The sequence below is a fragment of the Piliocolobus tephrosceles genome, chromosome 10 (assembly GCF_002776525.5).
Source record: "Piliocolobus tephrosceles isolate RC106 chromosome 10, ASM277652v3, whole genome shotgun sequence".
In the NCBI taxonomy this organism is placed as follows: domain Eukaryota; kingdom Metazoa; phylum Chordata; class Mammalia; order Primates; family Cercopithecidae; genus Piliocolobus; species Piliocolobus tephrosceles.
Genome location: NC_045443.1, coordinates 92598157 through 92621381, shown reverse-complemented (window position 1 = coordinate 92621381; position 23225 = coordinate 92598157). Strand labels below are relative to the sequence as shown.

The 23225-nt window shown below is 41.8% G+C and overlaps 1 protein-coding gene across 1 annotated transcript in view; it reads left to right on the top strand.

The window, feature by feature from the left end:
* The window catches only part of FGD6 (FYVE, RhoGEF and PH domain containing 6), a 136401-nt gene that overhangs the window by 65171 nt on the left and 48005 nt on the right, over positions 1–23225 (top strand). Inside the window, exons 6-8 of the mRNA XM_023228057.1 lie at positions 7357–7508; positions 11503–11659; positions 14342–14429. Coding sequence (XP_023083825.1) covers positions 7357–7508; positions 11503–11659; positions 14342–14429 — 397 coding nt within the window. The remainder of the gene's footprint in view (positions 1–7356; positions 7509–11502; positions 11660–14341; positions 14430–23225) is intronic.

Here is a 23225-nt window from a genome sequence, read left to right as displayed (position 1 = left end):
ATATATAATATATGTTAAATATATATATAATATATGTTAAATATATAATATATATGTTAAGTATATATAAAATATATAATGTATGTTATATATATTTGGAAGGGTTTTTTTTTTTTGACAAAGATGGACTGGCTATATAGTATTAGCAAGAAAGCATCTTTGCTTCACTAATTTCTTTAGGTGGAGACGTACATCCCCTTGAAAATTTGAGAGGCTCAATAAAATCCTAGAGGCAGAGGCAAGGCTACCCTAGGCATCCAGATGTCTGTTACTAAGTAGAAAAGATTTTTTTTTTAATGCATTGTAAAGGAATAGAAGACTTTCTCAGTTCTCATGTTTTTTTTCCATGTTAAAATCACTTCATCCTGTTTTACTGAATACGCCCTGTCTTTTGAGTCTTGTGAACCATTTTCAGCATTTCTTCTTTAGTTGTAAAGAATCTTCCTCTAGCTTCTATTGATGGCTACCAAACCTTCACTCTGGAGGAGCTTCTTTCACGTGAGAACTGTCCTTCACTGAATGAAGCTCATTGTTCAGAGTACCTTTGTTTTGCTGCTGAAGTGTTTTCCCTACCTTGGTTTGGTATTTCCTTCTCTTTAGATGCCTCTGTTTCACAGTTCTCTTTCCAAGCCTTCAGGGACTTGTGGAGAGAGGGAGGGAAGGTGACTCGTGGATCTTAAATGATGTTCATCTGATCATTTAACTTAACCAAATCTCCTTTAGTTAAACAAATGGTGTTCTGTTGAGTGCTCTCTGTGTTCCTTCCAGCATGCTATGTTACATCAATTATCTGTTTTAACCTTCATAACAACCCTATCAAGTAGATGTTATTCCTATTTTTTTCAATGAAGAAAGTAAGCTAATTGTCAAAAATAACCCACTATTTAATAGCAAAACCAGACTTTGAAGTCTGGTCTGTCTGACCCCTTGTACTCAGTTGTTCTTTAGTAACTGATTGAAAATTATTATTTGAAATCTCTACCATGCTGTATAGAATATAGTATATCTTTGGATATATTAGCTTGCTTTCAGAATTCTTTTAGTCGCCCTGGAAACCAGAGAAACTTGTTTTTCATCTTCTAAAGATGAAAATGCAGCTAGATATTGGTCACTTAGAGATGCTATAATGATTACTTGTTAGTGTTATTAAAGGAGATTGGAGGCCGGGCGCGGTGGCTCAAGCCTGTAATCCCAGCACTTTGGGAGGCCGAGACGGGCGGATCACGAGGTCAGGAGATCGAGACCATCCTGGCTAACACTGTGAAACCCCGTCTCTACTAAAAAAAAAAATACAAAAAACTAGCCGGGCGAGGTGGCGGGCGCCTGTAGTCCCAGCTACTCGGGAGGCTGAGGCAGGAGAATGGCGTAAACCTGGGAGGCGGAGCTTGCAGTGAGCTGAGATCCGGCCACTGCACTCCAGCCTGGGGAACAGAGCGAGACTCCGTCTCAAAAAAAAAAAAAAAAAAAAAAAAAAGGAGATTGGAAACTAGACATAAAAGATTGCTTTCAGTTATGTTTTCTACAGTTTTGCATTGATGATTATGCACCACTGATGATTACATACCATATCACCGGGTCTACATATAGAGAGGGAAGAATAATTTCATTGGGAAAATATTTTCATTTTAAAAACAAAGTCAAATGGTTAATGTGGGGACTTTCCCACGTCTACTTTTACTTCATAGTTTCACACTCATTTCTGCATATTTATCATAGCACTTTGACCCCCACAGCTGCTTTGCTTTTGCTTAAAGTGAAGTGATTCCTGGTGTCCTTCATGAGGACAGGGAACCTTGTAGAGCTCCATGTCTGTCCATATGTCCCTTTGGTCTTTGTAATTCATGTGTCATGGTAGTAGTGCAGTAATGCCCTGAGGTCAGGCAGCTGGGTCAGGACAGCTGGTAATTAAGTCACATACCTCTTGTTGGTGCTGGAGATATAAAGCCTGACCCCATGAACAAGGCCATCTGTTTTGTGCTTCATTGCCTCAGATACTTGTACTTGATTTTATTTGCATTGATTTTTTGCTGAGGGAGGTCTTCCCTAAGTGATTCAAGCTGGCAAGGCTGATATGTTAATATCTCAAAAGAATTAAAGATCAACTTAAAGTTGATGTGATTCTTATTTGTAGGTTTTGGGGAATTAGTAAGAATAATATTATCATATGCTTCATAATTCAGAGGCCCATTTCTAGTCCTACAAATTCCACATTAAACAAGCATTTGCTTTTTATGACCAGAAACTACAGTGTAGGTGGTTCAATTTTGCATGCAGAATATTCGGTAGGTTTTGTTGTAAGGATGAAGTCTAGGTACTTGATGCCAGCAAACTCTACAGCTAACTAACATTTTCACACTCTTAACTCCTCCCCCCACTACTTTAATTTTTTTTTTACCTGGCTTTTCCAGTGTGAAAAATTAAACTCTGGATCTAACTTTTGAAGGGCTAATCCTGCTGTCTTGCATCCTCACTGATTTCGTCAAGGTTTTGGTGAATTTAGATTCTTCTGCCTCAAAATAGCTTTGCCTCTGGCTTTTAAGTGTCATCACACTTTCCCAAATTATCCTGGTTGTTAACATTTAGAAAAGTAACCAGACATATGTTGTAATCATCCTTTTATTAAAAAAAGATGTCACCTCCTCCCAGTGACACCAGTTTTGGCAGTGGTTGAGGTTCATGAAGAGCTGAGAAGTTAAAGATTCTGCTAGTGGTTCCTGTGTGAATTAGTTACATCTGGCAGTGGGGCCGTAGCACACAGCTGTCAGGAAATGGTGGCCCAAGAGGTAAGGGAATGAGACTGGGGCCAGGGCTGCTGCATGTGGTTATGGAGGCCATAACTGGGAGTGGAGCCCAATTATTCGATGACACTTGTCGAAGCAAAAGCACAGTACGGCAGGCTTTATTCAGGACTATCACAATAGGCTTAGGGGGCCTGGAGCAGGGGCTGATGCCTGTAATCCCAGCACTTTGGGAGGCCGAGGTGGGCAGTTCACTTGAGGTCAGGAGTTCAAGACCAGTCTGGCCAACATGATGACACCCTGTCTCTACTGAAAATACAAAAATTAGCTGGGCATGGTGGCATATGTCTGTTACCCCAGCTACTCAGGAGGCTGAGGCAGGAGCATCGCTTGAACCCAAGAGATGGAGGTTGTAGTGAGCCGAGATCGTACCACACTCCAGCCTGGGCAACAGAGCAAGACGCCATCTCAAGAACAAAAAACAATAGTCATAGGGACCACTGCAATGGGATTTTGCAGTAGTGGAGAAAGATTGGGCTCAACTCCAAATATATTATGGGCAAGTGGGAATTTATAGCCAAGGAGGAGCAAAGTGGGAGTTAGTAGATGGAAAATTACTAAGAAGAAACTTCAGGAGCAAGGGAGATTCTGACTTAACCAACTTAACGGGATTCTTGCAGAAGACGGACCAGCCAGGATGATCATACATCACCTGGGCAATGGTAGAGGATGAAGAACGCGAACAGTATCAAGGGTGGGAGGTTCTTGCTAAAACTAGATTTTGTAAGAAAGTGCACAGATGGGCCTAAGAAAAGATTCAGGAACCTGACTAGTACAGAATCTTTGTCAAGTGCTTACTTAGAATATGTAATTCTCTGGCTGGGCACGATGGCTCACGCCTGTAATCCCAGCAGTTTGGGAGGCTGAGACAGGCAGATCACTTGAGGCCAGGAGTTCAAAACCAGTCTGTTCAACATAGTGCAACCCCATCTCTACTACAAATACAAAAAGTTAGCCAAACGTGGTGGCACACAACTATAATCCCAGCTACTCGGGAGATGAGGCAAGAGAATGGTTGAACCTGGGAGTCGGAGGTTGCAGTGAGCTGAGTTCTCGCCACTGCATTCTAGCCTGAACAACAGAACGAGACTCTGTCTCAAAAAAAAAAAAAAGGCCGGGCGTGGTGGCTCATGCCTGTAATCCCAGCACTTTCGGTGGCCGAGGCAGATAGATCACCTGAGGTCAGGAGTTTGAGACCAGCCTGGCCAACATGGTGAAATCCCCATCTGTACCAAAAAGTACAAAAATTAGCCAGGCGTGGTGGCGAGCGCCTGTAATCCCAGCTACTTGGGAGGCTGAGGCAGGAGAATCACTTGATCCCGGGAGATAGAGGTTGCAGTGAGCTGAGGTTGCACCATTGCACTCCAGCCTGGGCAACAAGAGCGAAACTCTTTATCAAAAAAAGAAAGTAAGCTGGGTGCTGAGGCTTACGCCTATAATCCCAGCACTTCGGGAGGCCAAGGCAGGCAAATCACCTCAGGTCGGGAGTTCGAGACCAGCCTGACCAACATGGAGAAACCCCATCTCTACTAAAAATACAGAATTAGCTGGGCGTGGTGGCCCATGCTTGTAATCCCAGCTATGTGGGCAGGAGAATCGTTTGAACCTGGGAGGCGAAGGTTGTAGTGAGCTAAGATCATGCCATTGCACTCCAGCCTGGGCAGCCAGAGTGAAACTCTCTCTCTCAAAAAAAAAAAAAGTAACTCTCTGGGTTTCATGGCTATGTAGTCTCAAAATTCTTATAGTCTTTATTAAGTGTACTTCTACTATTTTAATTATTAAATTTCTATTTTATTCGGACATACTACTTATAATTTAAAAGAAGACATCATGGGCCATCAGTCCATTCCGAGCTGCCTAAAAACATCCAGTAGTAGTGGGAAAAGCAGAGTTTTGCCTGGTGTGTGACAGGGGCGTCCATTTAGAGGCAGCCATCTCACTGGTCAGTTCAGTTTGTATTTGGCTGGTCTCTGTTAAATGTGTCTTAAATAAACAAGTTCCCTTTTTGGCAATGGTGGCAGACGTATGGAATGCAGGGTCTGGCAAAAGCTGTGTCAAACCAGGTCCTTAAGTTACTTAGCAGCTAACATCACTGTCACTGTCATGGCAGAGGAAATACCTTCCAACTGGGAAACAAAAGTTATCCTGCTGCCAGGAGACAAATATAGTCATCATTTATTCTACCAGAAGAAAGAGTGGTGCTTATTGCTTTACTGAGCAAGGAACTCTTGCATCCAAATTATATCAGTCACTAAACTGGTCAAAACAAAAGCAAAAAAGATAACCATAGAGGATGTTTAACTATTCTGCTTTGAATATATTATTCGTGATGCGTAAATAAATGTATTCTATAGCTCTGCCTGATAGCAGACAGCCTAATGATTTTCAAAAGTGTTAAGTGGCTTTATTTTATCATAGTAAATGTGAGTGCTGATTGAAGCAAGCTGTTGGGAGGTGAAATTTGGCTGATACCCATTTGGTTTCTGGAGATGTTCTGAGTGATTTTCTGGATTAGAGCTTATAATACTATGAGAACTAAATACTCTTATTTTATATGATACTAATTAGGTATACAAGTTAGTCCTTTAGTTACTGGTGTGAGTAGTTGGCTCCTTTGGGCTAATGTGACTGTTGGATCAATAAACTTAGTCCCAGGTACTGAGTCCTAAGTGAAGGGATTTTTAGCATTGATTAAGCATAAGAGGATTGGACTTCTTCAAAATAGCCATCCTTTAGAAAAAGAATCCTTTCACATACTTTAAGTTATCTGTGAGGTTTTTGGCTGTCCAGAGTTAAAAAAAAAAAAAAAAAAAAATTATGGTTAATATACATATTTTAGGGGCAGGTGTTGAAAAGATCAGTGGAAGGAACAGTATCTTTTTTGGTTGATTTCATTTGCCGGTAAATTCCTGAAGGGAAAGCATTTGGAAATAAAGGTAAGGGAAGATAAGGCCTATTAGTCATTTACCCAAACTTTGCTTTCAAATTTTAATTAAAACTGCTGTTTCCAAAACGGAAAAAAATCTTTGTTTTTGAATTCTCAAGGACTGTGGAACAGATTTCACTCTGTTTTACTTATATCTTGAGGCCCACCCTTAGGGGACAATGAAATCTAGGCAAATACTTATCTCCTACCGTACCCTTTCCAAGTCCTCTGGAGTAATAGGGTGTGGTGGTATTGACATATATTAAAACATGGTACAGATAGTCTAGAGAACAGTAAATGAAAAATAATATGTGAAGAGAAAGATTCTTTTTTTTTTCTTTTTTTTGAGACAGAGTCTCGCTCTGTTACCCAGGCTGGAGTGCAGTGGTGCGATCTCGGTTTACTGCAAGCTCTGCCTCCCGGGTTCACGCCATTCTCCTGCTTCAGCCTCCTGAGTAGCTGGGACCACAGGTGCACGCTGCCACGCCTGGCTAATTTTTTGTATTTTTGGTAGAGACGGGATTTCACTGTGTTAGCCAGGATGGTCTCGATCTCCTGACCTTGTGATCCACCCGCCTCGGCGTCTCAAAGTGCTGGGATTACAGGCGTGAGCCACTGCGTCTGGCCAAGAAAGATTCTTATTTGTGAAAAGTGTAAACCCTGGTGAATTTATTGAGAGGTTGGCAAGCGGGAGGGGAGAATTTCTGGTCCAGAGTTAAAATGTTTCTTTAATTCTATATGCCAAATGCATTGCAAAAAAAGTTTTATGTGCAATATCTAATTAAAGTCTCGTAACTATTATACTTACTTAGCAGATGAGGAAAATCAGACTGGCCCGAGGAAACACAGTAAATAAGGAACAAGGGCTTGGATCCAGGATTCTGATTATCAAGCATGTGCCTGCCAGTCACGGTGGTTCATGCCTATAATCACAGCACTTTGAGAGGCCCTAGTGGGAAGATTGCTTGAGCTCAGGAGTTCAAGCCAGTCTGAGCAACATGGTAAAACCTCGTCTCTACAAAAAATACAAAAATGAGCCTGGCATGGTGGCACACGCCTATAGTCCCAGCTACTCGGGAAGTTACCATGAGCTGAGATTGGGCCACCGCGCTCCATCCTGGACGACAGAGGGAGACCCACAACACATGCCTCTCTCCACATGCCTCACCTAGGATGCGCCAGCTGTGGGGAAATGATAACTGAAAGTGGACAGTGGGACTCTTAAATCCAGAATAAAATTAGCTAAGATCTCCTGGGGACTTTTAAAATAAATGGATTGTGTTTATATTGATGGTATTGGAATAATTCTAAAGACTATTTAGAATTTTGTTACAATTTCCAGACACCCGCTTAGTATAATTGCTAAGTTTAGAGATCAAACTAAAAGGTTTAAGATAAATATCATTTGGTATGTTTGAATATCAAAGAATCGTCTCAGCCACTATTTTTTATTTTTAATTTCCTATCTAGGTGAGTGAGGTAGGAGGAAGGGGGCACTTTCGATTTGTAATTCTGCATGGGAAATACAGCTGTGCAATCCGTATCATTTTAGGGAAGAGGGGGACTGGGGATGAAAGCTTATTATCAAGTCATATGTGTATGTATTGTTTTTTCTGCTCTGGACTGTAATAGGATTTCCGGGATGCAGTAGCTCATGCTTCCAGGCAACTTGGGAAACCAGTGATTGAGGACCGGATTCTAAATCAGATCCTATACTACTTGCCTCAGCTGTATGAGCTCAACCGGGATCTCCTGAAGGAACTGGAGGAAAGAATGTTGCACTGGTAAAAATGGACTGTTTTCAGATTTTCCTAGTGTTTCCAATTTTAGATGAAGCCATAAGGGCCGTACATGTGACAGAGATGTATTGTTCATTACAGTGAGTTGCTTCAATATATTATCTTTGCAGTTACCCATAGACTGATTTTTTGTTTTGTTTTGTTTTTGAGATAGATTCTCACTCTGTCGCCCAGGCTGGAGTGCAGTGACACGATCTCTGCTCACTGCAACCTCTGCCTCCTGGATTCCAGCATTTCTCCTGCTTCAGCCTCCCGAGTAGCTGGGATTACAGACGCGTGCCACCACACCTTTCTAATTTTTTGTATTTTTAGTAGAGATGAGGTTTCACCATGTTGGCCAGGCTTGTCTCGAACTCCTGACCTCAGGTGATCTGCCTGCCTCAGCCTCCTCTAGTGCTGGGATTACAGATGTGAGCCACCGTACCTGACCAGATTGATTATTTTCAGTGGCCCAAAATTCACAACCTTGGCACACCAAGCTCAATACTATTATTTTGAACAAATCTTTGGTAATGCTGCCTCAGAAGCAACATGCAGCCAATTTATATTTCTGTAGGTGAACTTGGGCAATCAAGGTTTTTGAGATTCAGTGTGGATAGATGCTGTATGCACATTGGAATAGTTTCTAAATGTTTTATTTACCTTCTGGAGCTGCAGGTCGTGAAACTCCCTTTCCAATTTTGAAAAAGAGGCCATTCACTGAAATAATAGGATGGTTGTTTTGGAAAGGCAATTTTTTTTCTTTTGAGATGAAGTTTCACTCTTGTTGCCCAGGCTGGAGTGCAATGGCGCGATCTCAGCTCACTGCAACCTCTGCCTCCCGGGTGGAAGTGATTCATCTGTCTCAGCCTCCTGAGTAGCTAGGATTACAGGCGCATGCCACCATCCCTGGCTAAGTTTTCTATTTTTAGTAGAGATGGGGTTTCATCATATTGGTCAGGCTGGTCTCTAACTCCTGACCTCAGGTGATCCGCCTTGGCCTCCCAAAGAAAGGCAAATTTACATATATATAACATCCTTGTAGAAGCTGTAGATTTCAGAATAGGAAAAGAATACCAAAAGGTTAGTATTAGGAGCTACTTCCACTAGGCTGAAGAAAATAAGTATGCAGAGGCTTTGGTGACTTCTGTGGAAATAATGTAGAAAGATTGGTCTAGGAGGATTGAATTTATTGTTGAAGACCATGGGGAGCAGAACATGATTAGAACAAGATAACAGTGTCACCTACTTTCATGATCAAAATTTCTCTAAGCTTTCTTTATATATAAGCCAGGAAAGTACCTCTGCTTGTTTTAGAAATATCTTGCCTCTATATGTTAGGTAAATACGGCACATAAGCAATTTATATTTAGCTGTAGCCTAAGTATAAAATAACACACAATTAAAGACTGAGGAATGACTAAAATGTAGTCTTTAAAGGTCATGATAGGCCTAGCGTGGTGGCTCACGCCTGTAATCCTAACACTTTGGGAGGCTGAGGCGGGTGGATCACTTGAGGTCCAGGAACTCGATACCAGCCTGGCCAATATGGCAAAACCTCGTCTCTACTGAACTTACAAAAATTAGCCAGACATGGTGGCAGATGCCTGTAATCCCAACTACTTGGGAGGCCGAACTGGGAGGCGGAGGCTGCAGTGAGCCAAGATTGTGCCACTGCACTCCATTCTGGGCGACAGAGCGAGACTCCTTTAAAAAAAAAAAAAAAGTCGGCCAGGCGTGGTGGCTCACGCCTGTTTGGGAGGCCGAGACGGGCGGATCACGAGGTCAGGAGATGGAGACCATCCTGACTAACACGGTGAAACCCTGTCTCTACTAAAAATACAAAAATTAGCCGGGTGCGGTGGCGGGCGCCTGTAGTCCCAGCTACACGGGAGGCTGAGGCAGGAGAATGGCGTGAACCCGGGAGGCGGAGCTTGCAGTGAGTGGAGATCACGCCACCGCACTCCAGCCTGGGCAACAGAGCGAGACTCCGTCTCAAAAAAAAAAAGTCATGATAGAAATAAAATATAATTGGCCAGGCACTGTGGCTCATGCCTTTAATCCCAGCATTTTGGTAGGCCAAGGCAGGCAGATAAGCTGAGGTCAGGAGTTGGAGACTAGCATGGCCAACGTGGTAAAACCTTGTCTCTACTAAAAAATATCTTTTTTTTTCTTGTTTTAAATTAAAAAAAAAAAAACAAAAACAAAACAAAATGGGGCTTATTTCCTTCCGATCTTTTTTTTTTTTTGAGACAGAGTGTCACTTTCTTGCCCAGGCCAGAGTTCAGTGGTGTGACCACAGCTCACTGCAGCCTTGCCTTCGTTGGGCTTAAGTGATTCTTCTACCTCAGCCACCCAAGTAGCTAGGACTGCAGGCATGTGCCACCATGCCTGGCTAATTTTTTAGATTTTTTGTAGAGACAGGTTGCTCTGTGTTTCTCTGGCTGATCTTGTGCTCCTGGGCTTAAGTGATCCCCTTGCCTCAGCCTCCCAAAGTGCTAGGATTACAGGCATGAGCCACTGCACCCAGCCTCATTTTTTATTTATTAAAATATTTTTCTCTTAGGGTTCAAGTCAATACATATTCTTTGGTGTTAGTTGACTTTCTGAAATAACGTTTTTCCATTGATTTTTAACAACAATTGATGAAATATTTTATTTTCACATTCAAGAAGGTTTGCATATCTACTATGTGCTAGTCTGTGCTCTAAGTATGCAGAGGATATCACAGTGCACAAAACAGACATCCTGCTTTCATGGAGCAGACATTTAGTAGGGGAAGGACCAGATAAATAGATAAGAAAACTATCAGAAGCAGTTTCTGAGTTGCAGAGACCTGAAACAGGATGCTGTGGTAGCGAATGAAGCTTGGGTGGTCAAGGAAAGCCCTCTGTGAAGGTGGTGTATTCATTACAGTGACATCTGAAAGAAAAGGAGGAGCCAGCCAGGGTTCTATATTTCCAGGCATGTGGAACCATTAGTGGAAGTCTGCATAGTGGCAGTTAATTCCATGTCTCCAAAGAAGATAAGGCCAGTGTGGTGGGAGATAAATGGGGAAGAGGAAGAGAAGTGTGATGGGTCAGAAAGGGCAGGCCTTTGTGTGCCAGGTAAGGAGTTTTTCTTCTTTTTCTTTTTCTTTTTCTTTTTTTTTTTGAGACAGAGTCTTACTCTGTCTCCCAGGCTGGAGTGCAGTGGTGCAGTCTCGGCGCAGTGCAATCTCCACTTACCAGATTCAAGCGATTCTCCTGCCTCAGCCTCCCGAGTACTTAGGATTACAGGTGCCTGCCACTATGCCCAGCTAATTTTTATATTTTTAGTAGAGACACGGTTTCACCATGTTGGCCAGGCTGGTCTAAAACTCCTGATCGCAAGTGATCTGCCCATCTCAGCCTCCCAAAGTGCTGGGATTACAGGCATGAGCCACTGTACCCAACCAAGGAGTTACTTATTTGTTTATTTATTTTTGAGACGGAATCACTCTGTTGCCCAGGCTGGAGTGCAGTGGCGCTATCTCGGCTCACTGCAACCTCCCCCTCCTGGGTTCAAATGATTCTCCTGCCTCAGCTCCCAAATACCTGGGATTACCGACACGCACCACCATCCCAGCTAATTTTGTATTTTTAGTAGAGACTAGGTTTCTCCATGTTGGTCAGACTGGTCTCGAACTCCTGACCTCAAGTGATCTGCCTGCCTTGGCTCCCAAAGTGCTGGGATTACAGGTGTGAACCACTGCGCCCAGCCATGACAAACATTTTTTTAAGACTGTCTCCTTGTGCTGAAGAATGGTTTGGAGAGGGCAAGAATAGAAGCAGGGAAACCAGTGAGAGTCCAGGCAAGATGTGATGGTGGCAGTGGAAATGGTGAAAAGTAGGCATTTTGAGGTATGTTTTCCAAGAAGATAAAAAAAGATAAGTTGATGGCTGAGATGTGGACTCTGCTTATCATTAGATATGTTAATCACTCTCTTTATATTTTTTGTGTATCTCTCCTCTGTCCATAGGACTGAACAACAAAGAATTGCTGATATCTTTGTAAAAAAGGGACCATATCTAAAAATGTATTCCACATACATCAAAGAATTTGATAAGAATATAGCCTTGCTGGATGAACAGTGCAAGAAAAATCCAGGTTTTGCTGCTGTTGTTAGAGAATTTGAGGTATTTGCTACCATCTAATGTTGAACACTTCTCTTTTTGTTGTTGAAACTTTAATAATAAGTTGCAGTCATTGAAAACAAAGCTTGCAAACAAAAAAAATGTTAAAAAGTAATCCCTTCAAAATCAAAGATGGAATTGAACAATTTAAATGGTGGGAACTCAAGCAATGTACATGGCTTAATTTTGAAAATCTATTATTGCACATGGGAATATTTTGACTTGAAAATAATTTTTTTTTTTTTTTTTGAGACAGAGTCTTGCTCTGTTGCCCAGGCTGGAGTACAATGGCACGTACAATGGCTCACTGCAACCTCCATCTCCTGGGTTCAAGCAATTCTCCTGCCTCAGCTTCTCTAGTAGCTGGGATTGCAAGCACATGCCACCACACCTGGCTAATTTTTTGTATTTTTAGTAGAGATGGGGTTTCGCCACATTGGCCAGGCTGGTCTCGAATTCCTGACCTCAGGTGATCCACCCTCCTCAGCCTCCCAAAGTGTGTTGGGATTACAGGCGTGAGCCACAGTGCCTAGCCAGAAAGAATATTTTGATGGGACTTTTTTAACTGTGGTAAAATAGATATAACACAAACTTACCATTTTAACAATTTTCAAATATATAGTTCAGTAATGTCAAGTACGTTGACATTCTTGTGCAACCAGATCTCCAGAACTCTTTTCATCTTGCAAAACTGAAAACTCTATAGGCATTAAACATTAACTCTCCATTCTCTCTTCCCTCCCAGCCCTTGGCAACCACCATTCTACTTTCTGACTCAATGGACTTGATTAAGGAACATTTCTTAACTTTTAATTTAACTTACTCTTTTATCCTAACAACTGACTTACAGTGATGGATGGGAAATAGAATTTATGTTTCCCTTTAGATAAATAAATAACATGGCTTTGGTGCCAAAGTTAAGAGAAAGTAATAACCTGTTTAGAGTATGTGTCAGCCAAAGCTTTGACTTTTGACTCAGAGCTGTGAGTGTGGAACCCTGATTTAATTAGAGATAAAATCACAAGTCCCCTCCACCAATTTGGAGTAAAATTTGAGTACAGTATTTTAATACTTATTTGTTTTGAAGCTTAAAAGATCGGTGAATTCCAGTCACACAAAACTAGAAATAAAAAGGGTTTTTGTTTGTTTGTTTTTGTTTTTGTTTTGGGATGGAGTCTACCTCTCTCACCCAGGCTGGAGTGCAGTGGCGTGATCTTGGCTCACTGCAACCTCTGCCTCCCACGTTCAAGTGATTTTCCTGCCTCAGCCTCCCGAGTAACTGGGATTTCAGGCGTGTGCCACCATGCCCAGCTAATTTTTGTATTTTTAGTAGAGACAGGTTTCACTGTGTTGGCCAGGCTGGTCTCAAACTCTTGATCTCGTGATCCACACACCTTGGCCTCCCAAAGTGCTGGGACTACAAAACCACCTCACCTGGCTGAAATGAAAAGTTTTTAAAATATTATGGTATTACTGATTTCTGATTTGTGCAGTAGACAAATAAACTTTAAAGTCATCTATAATTTTTTCTTCTTTTCCTCTCCTCTGTTGTCTTTGTGCTATCAAAAAACAAAGTGTGATTTAATTGTGGCAAGTGATGATTGACCCAGGTTTTGGTAAGAGTCCAGTAAGTTGTTGTGTTACCTTGTTAACAAAAGAAAACAGGGAACCATAAGGCCGGGAGAATTAGCCATCTGGGTTAATGATGCTTGAATGAAAGATACTTTCTTAACATGCGTTATTATAATTTTGTAATCACTCTGTGTACCACACAGTGGTGGTACATATTTAGAAAATGATAAAAGTCTCAGCAAATCTGACAAAACTTATCCACCAACTTGCACTATGTTAGAAGCATGACCTTTTTTTGTAGTTCTTAGGATGCAGGGACATTTTCACTTGGCCTTTTTGATGCCACCTTACAGTAAACTCTTAGGTTGGAGAATGAGGGTGAGGCTCAGGAATGGGCCGAGATAGATGTCTGTTGTACATACTAAGGAAAAGAGGTTTCAAGGGATAGCCAAATGTCTTTGTATTCAAGCCAAAATGTAGTTCCACAATCGATGTTCCTATAAACGCTGTGATTTGGGGGCTGTCTTTTTATAAGGCCATTCATCTGCAAAAGACTTTTACATTCTTCAGACTTCTTAAAGAAGGGAAACTTAGCAAGGCCGTTTTTCAGGTTATCTTCACTTTCTACATTTCTCCCCGCCACCACCATTATTTTGACTGTATTAACCACCAGGCTCTGATTATTATTTGAATCCAATTCCTGGCAGTTGTATTTCTGCTGCCGTATTTTGGGGGGCCATGTATTTCCTTGGTCCATTGGGATTTGTTTGTATTTAGCAATACAAGTGGGAGCTGCTGGGTAGGGTGGGCTCTAACTAGCCTAGGGCCCAGACTGTGGCTACCACGCTCTTTGTGAGGGTGGTTAACAAGTTTTTCCTAGGAGCAAGTGATTTTAGGGACTGCCTACAGGAAAGGGTTGAGTTTGGTGGTCAATCTGGCTGGGGTTCACTCTCAGTGTGTCTAACAGCTGTACCTTAAAATAAAAGGGAGCCTCTCTCCTAATCTCCTTCCAGAGTTGCTTGATGTTTAAAGTTTGGTTTCCTGAGCACTTGAATCCAGGTCCCTTGCTTCTTAGAAAACATTGTGTTTATTTTGGATGCCTTCTCCTTTCAGATGAGCCCTCGCTGTGCTAATCTGGCCCTCAAGCACTATCTGCTGAAGCCGGTTCAGAGGATCCCCCAGTACAGGCTGTTGCTGACAGGTGGGCTTCTCCAGCATTTTGCCAACCATCCAGTTGGTTTATCCATCATCCAACTCTTCTTGCCTTTATGAAACTCTGCCTTTCCTAAGAGTGCCTCTCTTTGTATATCACCCCAGTCACCATGTTGCCTAATATGTGGATTTGTAGATTGCTTATGTACCTCACGTATACAGTTGCCTGAACCGAACAGCTTTCAGTTCTTTGATCATCCATCCATGTGTGCATTTTCACCCCAGGGCATTCATATATGTAGCTATTTTTTATTCAGAATATCTTTGACCATCCCAAGCCCATACCCCTGCATCATTTTACCTGTCTAATATTAATTCCAAGAAGGTACTTTTGCCAGGTGCAGTGGCTCATGCCTGTAATCCCAGAACTTTGGGAGGCTGAGGCTGGCAGATCACGAGGTCTGTAGTTCGAGACCAGGCTGACCAACATGGTGACACCCCGTCTCTAATAAAAATTCAAAAATTATCTGAGCGTGGTGGCACACGCCTGTAATCCCAGCTACTCAGGAGGCTGAGGCAGGAGAATCGCTTGAAACCGAGAGGCGGAGGTTGCAGTGAGCTGAGATCGTGCCATTGCACTCCAGCCTTGGCAGGCGACAGAGCAAGATTCTGTCTCAAAAAAAAAAGAAAGTACTTTCCCCAACTACTCAAGAATGGAGTTTAGAGGGTCACTCCCACATATTTATATAGCACTATCATAGCCCTAGTTACTTGCCTCAGAAGGTTGTTATAAGGTTTGATTAATGAGCTAAATGTGGACAGTGCTTAGAATAGTATTGTAGCTGGTGCAGTGGACGCGCCTGTAGTCTCAGCTACTGGAGAGGCTGAAGTGGGAGGATCTTTGAGCCCAGGAGTTTGAGACTATCCTGGGCAACATATCCTGTGTCTAAAAAAACCAGGAATAATGCTTTAATTATAACAAGTTCTAGGCTGGGCGGGGTGGCTCACGCCTGTAATTCCAGCACTTTGGGAGGCCGAGGCGGGCAGATCACGAGGTCAGGCATTCGAGACCAGCACGGCCAAGATGCTGAAACCCTGTCTCTACTAAAAATACAAAAATTAGCCGGTGGTAGAGGGCACCTGTAATCCCAGCTGCTCAGGAGGCTGAGGCTGAGACTCTCTTGAACCCGGGAAGCAGAGGTTGCAGTGAGCCGAGATCGCACCACTGCACTGCCCGGGCCAAAGAACGAGGCTCCGTCTCAAAAAAAAAAAGTTCTACTAAGCATTAGCTTCTATTATTATTAGTAATAGTATTCTTATCCTGATAGTTATTTCCTTATCATGATAATAGTCTATCTTCTACTAGACTGTAAGCTTCAAGATTATAGAACTATGTCTGTTTAGTAAGGAAAAAAGAAGGAAAGAAAAAAGCAGAAGCACTATGTTTGAGTGAAGGAACATGCTGTAATCAGGCCTTTGTATTCACTGGCTCTTTAAATCCTTTCCATAGTCTTGCAAATACCAGTTTAATTTTCACAGATGAGATAACAGGTTTATTGAGATTAAGTGGTTTGGTATCACAAAAAGACAAGTGTAGTCTCAGTACCAAACATAGTTATCCAACACCTACTACTAGGTTCTCTGGAATATTTGCTGAACTGTATTGGATGTACAGTGACTTAATATGCATATATAATATGCATTAAAATTGTATCAGAATGGACAAGAACATCAAAATGTGGCCACGACCGTAAAGTCAATGTGTCCTAATTTTCTGTAAGTAAATTTGGAGGTACTTGGTTTCTGTTACTCTCCTTAATAAATGGTGTGTTTGGTTTTCTTCTTTACTTCGCTCTCTTAAGCCAAGAGCTATATTGGAGGTAATAGGTGAATCCTGAAAAACCAGGATTTCCTCATTTCTCTTTAGGCAAAGGTTTCAGCACTTCAAAGTTTGCCTAGTGACAGACTGCTCACAACGAAGACCTACCTTTTAGCCCCAGGACAGGCTAGAGTGCAGTGGCGCCATCTCGGCTCGCTACAGCCTCCATCTCCCAGGTTCAAGCGATTCTCCTGCCTCAGCCTCCAGAGTAGCTGGGATTATAGGCATGTGCCACCATGCCTGGCTAATTTTTGTATTTTTAGTAGAGATGGGGTTTCACCATGTTGGCCAGGCTGGTCTCGAACTCCTGGCCTCAAGTGATCTGCCCACCTCAGCCTCCCAAAGTGCAGAGATTACAGGCATGAGCCACCACAACTGGCCCTTAATTTAAATTTCTAACTATGAATCAGGCACTAGATTTCTCTCTGGAATGACATAAAGCCAACTGAATAATTTAAGGATATCCTGTCCCTCTGTACTTTCTTCCGCTTTTGGCAGAGATTTAGAATACACAGGACAAAGGGAAGTAGTGATACACATGTTGTGTTTTTGCTAGATAAATTCAGTGCTGTCATAAACTAGCTATTGAATGGTGTAGGCTCTTCCCACAGCTGTCAAATGAAGTACTGTTTTCAGTGGCAAAAGACAGCTGTGATTTAAAATGGGAGGGGAATGGAGCAAGAATCTGAAAATTTAATGCACAGATTAATTTTTACATTTTATTTATTTATTTATTTATTTATTTATTTATTTATTTATTTATTTGTGTTTTGAGATGGAGTCTTGCCCTGTTGCCAGGCTGGAGTGCAGTGGCCCAATCTCAGCTCACTACAACCTCCACTTCCTGGGTTCAAGAGATTCTCCTGCCGTAGCCTGCCAGGTAGCTGGGACTACAGGTGCATGCCACCATGCCCAGCTAATTTTTTGTATTTTTAGTAGACACAGGGTTTCAACATGTTGGCCAGGATGGTCTTGATCTCTCAACCTCGTAATCCACCTGCCTTGGCCTCCCAAAGTGCTGGGATTAACAAGCATGAGCCACAGCGCCCAGCCATATTATTTATTTTATTTCACACACTATGACTGTTCTAAGGAGTGAAAAGTCTACATGTGTCAAATTTAGGTTTCATGCTTAGTTTGTTTTTGATTGAGAAAGGGTGAAATGACAAAGGCAGGTTTTTTAAAAGTCTGTTTACTAAAATAGTTTTTTTTTTTTTTTGAGAAGGAGTCTCGCTCAGTCGCCTAGGCTGGAGTGCAGTGGCCAGATCTCAGCTCACTGCAAGCTCTGCCTCCCGGGTTTACACCATTCTCCTGCCTCAGCCTCCTGAGTAGCTGGGACTACAGGCACCTGCCACCTCGCCCGGCTAGTTTTTTGTGTTTTTTTAGTAGAGACAGGTTTCACTGGGTTAACCAGGATGGTCTCAATCTCCTGACCTCGTGATCCGCTCGTCTCGGCCTCCCAAAGTGCTGGGATTACAGGCTTGAGCCACCGCACCCGGCCACTAAAATAGGTTTTAACTAGGTTCAGTAGCCCATGCTTGTAACCCAGGAGCTCTGGAGGCTGAACAGGGAGGATTGCTTGAGCCCAGGAGTTGGAGGCTACAGTGAGCTGTGATCATGCTACTGTACTTCAACGTAGGTGACAGTGAGAATTCCATCTCTTAAAAAAAAAAGGAAGAATTTTGTTCTATAATACCAACATCATGTGAGCTTGGAGTTATTTTTAGTTTGAGCTACCTCTTATTTAATCTTAGATTGGAAAATCTTTTCCATTATTTATTTATTTTTTAATTAATTAATTATTAATTTTTTTTTTGGAGACGAAATCTTGCTGTGTTGTCCAGGCTGTAGTGCAGTGGTGCAATCTCAGCTCACTGCAGCCTCCGCCTCCCAGGTTCAAGTGATCCTCCTTCCTCAGCCTCCCAAGTAGCTGGGATTACAGGCACCTGCCACCACACCTGGCTAATTTTTGTATTTTTAGTAGAGACATGGTTTTGCCATGTTGGCCAGCCTGGTCTCAAACTTCTGACCTCAGATGATCTGCCCATCTTGGCTTTTCCATTCATTAATTGATGCACAATACCTTATATATAGTAGGCCCTCAATACTGGTGGATTTGGGAGGGGGGAAAAGTGATGAATGGCCTGGTCAAGGCCACAAAATCAGGACTAAAATTAAAGAAAGAACATAGACTTTGTATTCTTCATCCTATGCCTTTTTTTCCATTGATTAAAATTCTTTCCTTCCTCCAAGCCTGACCTGAAATCAGGTCAGAAGTCCATTCTCTTTGTAGCCATCTCTGATTGCTTCTGTTCTCCAACTTTGAGCTCAGGGAGCGTGTCTTATATCTATGATTTAGTGACCTCCAAAATATCTGGGTCAGTTTGGGATATGTTGAAGCTGTTCAGGAAATAATTTAGATTGGTTTCAAGCTAGGTTTAAAACATCTTGCCAGGTGTGGTGTCTCACGCCTGGAATCCCAGCACTTTGGGAGGCTGAGGCGGGCCAATCACCTGAGGTCAGCAGTTCGAGACCAGCCTGACCAACATGGAGAAACCCTGTCTCTACTAAAAATGCAAAAATTAGCCAGGCATGGTGGCACATGCCTGTAATCCCAGCTACTCTGGACGCTGAGGCAAGAGAATTGCTTGAACCCAAGAGGCAGAGGTTGTGGTGAGCCAAGATCACGCCATTGCACTCCAGCCTGGCCAACAAGAGCAAAAATCCATCTCAAAAAAAAAAAAAAATCTCATTAGCCAAAATGTTCTTAGTTCAAAGAACGACATTGAGACAACATTTTGGAGATCTAAGGTGTATTAGAGATGACATCTTCTCCTAAAAAGAAAGGCACAAGCATAAAAGTGAAATGTCCTCCTAAACCTATACAGCTTAATTGAAGCACCTATATTACTATAATCCTAAGGACATTCCTGTAACCTTGCAGGTCAGTACTAAAGATTGGCTTTTTTATTTTTGTATTTAAGTGATCTATCCTGTTAACTGATGCTTTTTAGCTTTACTTAAAATTTTCTGATTTTTCTAATACTGATTTTTGTAGTGGTCTGATTACTCTCGACTTTGCAAGATACGTCTACTATTGCTATGAAAGTACTGTTGTCTGGGCCCTGAGATTTCTTTTTTTATATAAATTTCATGTAGAAACAGGGTTTCCCCATGTTTTCCAGGCTGGTCTCCAACTCCTGGGGTCAAGTGATCATCCCACCTTAGCCTCCCAAAGTGCTGACATCACAGGCCTGAGCCACTGAGCCCAGCCTGAGATTTTTTTAAGTTGGATTTTAAGTCTTAAATTTGCATCTTTCAAACATGTTAATTACTTTGGATAATAAAGCTCGAATGATTTAATCCTTCAACAACCTTGTGAGGTAAGTACTTTTATTTCCATTTTGGGGTTTGGATTGATTCCAAATCAGTATATACAAGAGCAGACAGGAGTGGTACTTCGTTCATTTGAGGCAACTCCTGGCAACTTTAAGTTTCAGGCTGAGAAGGGGAAGGAGTCAGTACTCCTGATTCAATGTTAAGTAGGTTTGTGCCTCCCACTGAGATAATGCATAGATGATAAGATAAGATGGTTTCTTCTGGAATCCTTTTAGAAAAGATCAGTGGAAATTCCCAGATAGAGCAGTCTATCACTGCTGTTCAAATAACCATGTTATTGTCTTGCAGCTTTTTCTTTCCTGTACTTACTTTGAATTTCTATAGGGTATTCTATTTAGGCAATCTCTTCCTGCATTGTAGTAAAAAACTTATACCTACATTCTTGTTAGTATTTTTTTAGGATCAATTCAAATCCAGATCTAAAAGAATGCATATAGTTGTATAACAAAATCAGTGATTTATATAATTTAAGCCTAAATATTTGTATATTTCGGCTGGGCACAGTGGCTCGTGCCTGTAATCCCGGCACTTTGGGACGCTGAGGTGGGCAGATTGCTTGAGCTCAGAAGTTGGAGGCCGATCTGGCCAACATGGTGAAACGCTTTCTCTACTAAAAATACAAAAAGTAGCTGGGCGTGGTAGCATGCGCCTGTAATCCCAGCCACTCAGGAGGCTAAGGCAGGAGAATCACTTGAACCCGGGAGGTGGAGGTTGCAGTGAGCTGAGATTGCACCACTGTATTCCAGCCTGGGTGACAGAGCAAGATTCTGTCTCAAAAAAAAAAAAAAAAACTTGTAAATTTTACTTTTGTATTGGGTACTCAAGGCCAGTTTATCAGGTTGGATCCTATTTGAAGCTGGGAAGAATGGGAAGAAAACAGACACTGCTATCAGAGCAGCCTTAACTTACACCATTGCTTATCTTCTTCTTTCTCATCTCTTCAGGGTAGAGACCGTCTTTATTATCCTATCCCAGTGTCAGGCATAGATCCTGGAACACATCAGGGACTCAGTCAACTGAAAGGTGTAGTTAGGGAAAGGGAGAGTTGTTCTTTTTTATAAGGTCGAGAATCCCCATGCAGTAGCAGCAATGAGTGTTGGATGGATGGATGGATGGATGAATAAATGTTTAAAAGCATCCTTTCAGTCATCCAGTCACAAAATTATGGAAAGGACTGAAATTCTTCCCTTTTCTCTTTCCTCCCTGTAGAATCTGCCAGTAAAATTTCCCCCACCTCTAGTTTCTGCTTCTTCTATTTCTTTGTTATGCTCCAGGACAGGCCCTTCTAAACTCATGCCATTTTATAGCAATATTTTGCTGGTGGTCATGCTCCTCTTACCACACCTCCATGTAGCCTAGTACAGTTACTGCCTAATTTATCTTCCAAGGATATACTTTCATTCTGTTTATTAGAAAAGTTGAAAACCCTCTTATTCATGATATAAAGACCACAATTTATAACCCAGAATTACTTGAACCTTCTTTTCCTTTGGTCTAGCTATAGTAGGTTTCTCGCTGTCTCCTGAAAGCTGTCCTTCAAAACCAGAATCTCTCCTCCATTAATCACTCCACCAACAAATATTTATATATGTTGGTCCTGCGCTAGACACCCATATACGCTGGCAGACAACACAATGGTAGCCCCTACCCTGATGGGGCTTACAGTCTTCCTCTTTGAGGTCATGCCCAGTCACTCAGGCCCCCACTGAACCTTCTCCTTTGCAATTCCTAAAAATTGTATTGATCTTGCCCTTTGTCTTGTGACCGAATCTTTTAGTTGTTTAATTATACCATGGCTCTGTGCCTTATCTTCTCCACTAGATTGTAAACCCCTTGAAGGCAGAGGCAGGGCAGGGCATGGTGGCTCATGCCTGTAATCCCAGCACTGAGTTGGGAGGATCCCTTGAGCCCAGGAGTTTGAAACCTGCCTGGTCAACATAGTGAGACCCTGTCTCTACAAAAGAAAAATTTAAAAATTAGCTGGGTATGGTGGCACACGCCGGTCATCCCAGCTACTGAGGAAGCTGAGGCAGGATGATCACTTGAGCCCAAGAGTTTGAGGCTGCAGTGAGCTATGATCATGCCTGCTGTACTTCACCCTGGGTAACAGAGCAGGACACCCTATCTCAAAAAAATAAAGTCAGAGGCAGACTTTAGTGCAAGTAGCAGTCACAAAAGATACTCATTCAGTTTGAGAAAGTATGTTCTGGTGATGTTATTTTTGTAAGGATCACTTTTTATCTTTGAAGCGATCTTTTGTGCATATAAAAATATTTAAGGATTATGAAAAAATAAAGTCTCTTTGCATTTTCTACCATCCAGAGATGGATATCACATATCCTTGTAGTCTTTTTCCCTCTACCTGTGCTATATGTTGTATAATTTTTTTTTTTCAGTAAAAAGCCTTTCATTTGTGGAAGGTTATTACATTGGTGTTGAGTCAGTAAGGATGCTGATAGAGAAAATATAAAATTGAGGAATTTAAAAATTCCTCTAAAAAGTCTTTTCCACTTATGTATTTAGAAAAAAAAACAGTTCTTTGAACTTTGATTAAATGTGGATCAGGTGGTTTCTTTGATCTTGTTCAAAATATTTATGTTATATAAAAGGTTACTTTAACAACATACTATATTACTTTTTCTTGTTGTCTTTGCCTTTAGTCTAGGATGATGTTAACTGCCTCTGGTTTTAGAAATTAGGATTTCTCATGTTGGTAGAAAATGAGATATTTAAAACATCTGTTATAGTGTTCTGAAGCTATAAATTTGAGCTATGTACAGGCTAACAAGCACATATAAAAAAGATCATAATTAAATTAATAGATGACTTTTTTTTTTTTGAGATGGAGTCTTACTCTGTCACCCAGGCTGTAGTACAGTGGCATGATCTTAGCTCATTGCCACCTCCACCTCCTGGGTTCAAGCGATTCTTCTGCCTCAGCCTCCTGAGTAGCTGGGACTACAGGCATGTGCCCCCATGCCTGGCTAATTTTTGTATTTTTAGTAGAGACAGGGTTTCACCATATTGGCCAGGCTGGTCTCGAACTCCTGACCTCGTGATCCACCCGCCTCGGCCTCCCAAAGTGCTGGGATTACAGGCGTGAGCCACCATGCCTGGCTGCTAATAGATGACTCTTTTTTAAAAACCCTTACAGAAAACTTCTGTTTAGCAAGTATTTATTTTAAAATCTAGGGTTAATTGTATGTATCAAAGTTATTTTAACACTTTCTCTAAGGCAAAACTTGATTTAAAAAAAATAATAAAGTAGGGCTGTCCTGGACTCCAGTCAAGGAATCTAGTTATCTGGTTTCTAATGAACCCAAAGGTCTCTGATATAAGGCAGTTCCATCCATGTAAATTAGGAAGATAATACTATTCAGAATTCAGAAATCATGTTGTAATTTGCTCTGCCCTTCTTCTGTTGCAATTCTTTTTTTTTTTTTTTTTTTTTTTTGAGACCAAGTCTCACTCTGTCATCCCGGCCGGAGTGTGCAGTGGTGTGATCTCAGCTCACCGCAACTTCCGACTCCTGGGTTCAAGCAATTCTCCCACCAAAGCCTCTCAAGT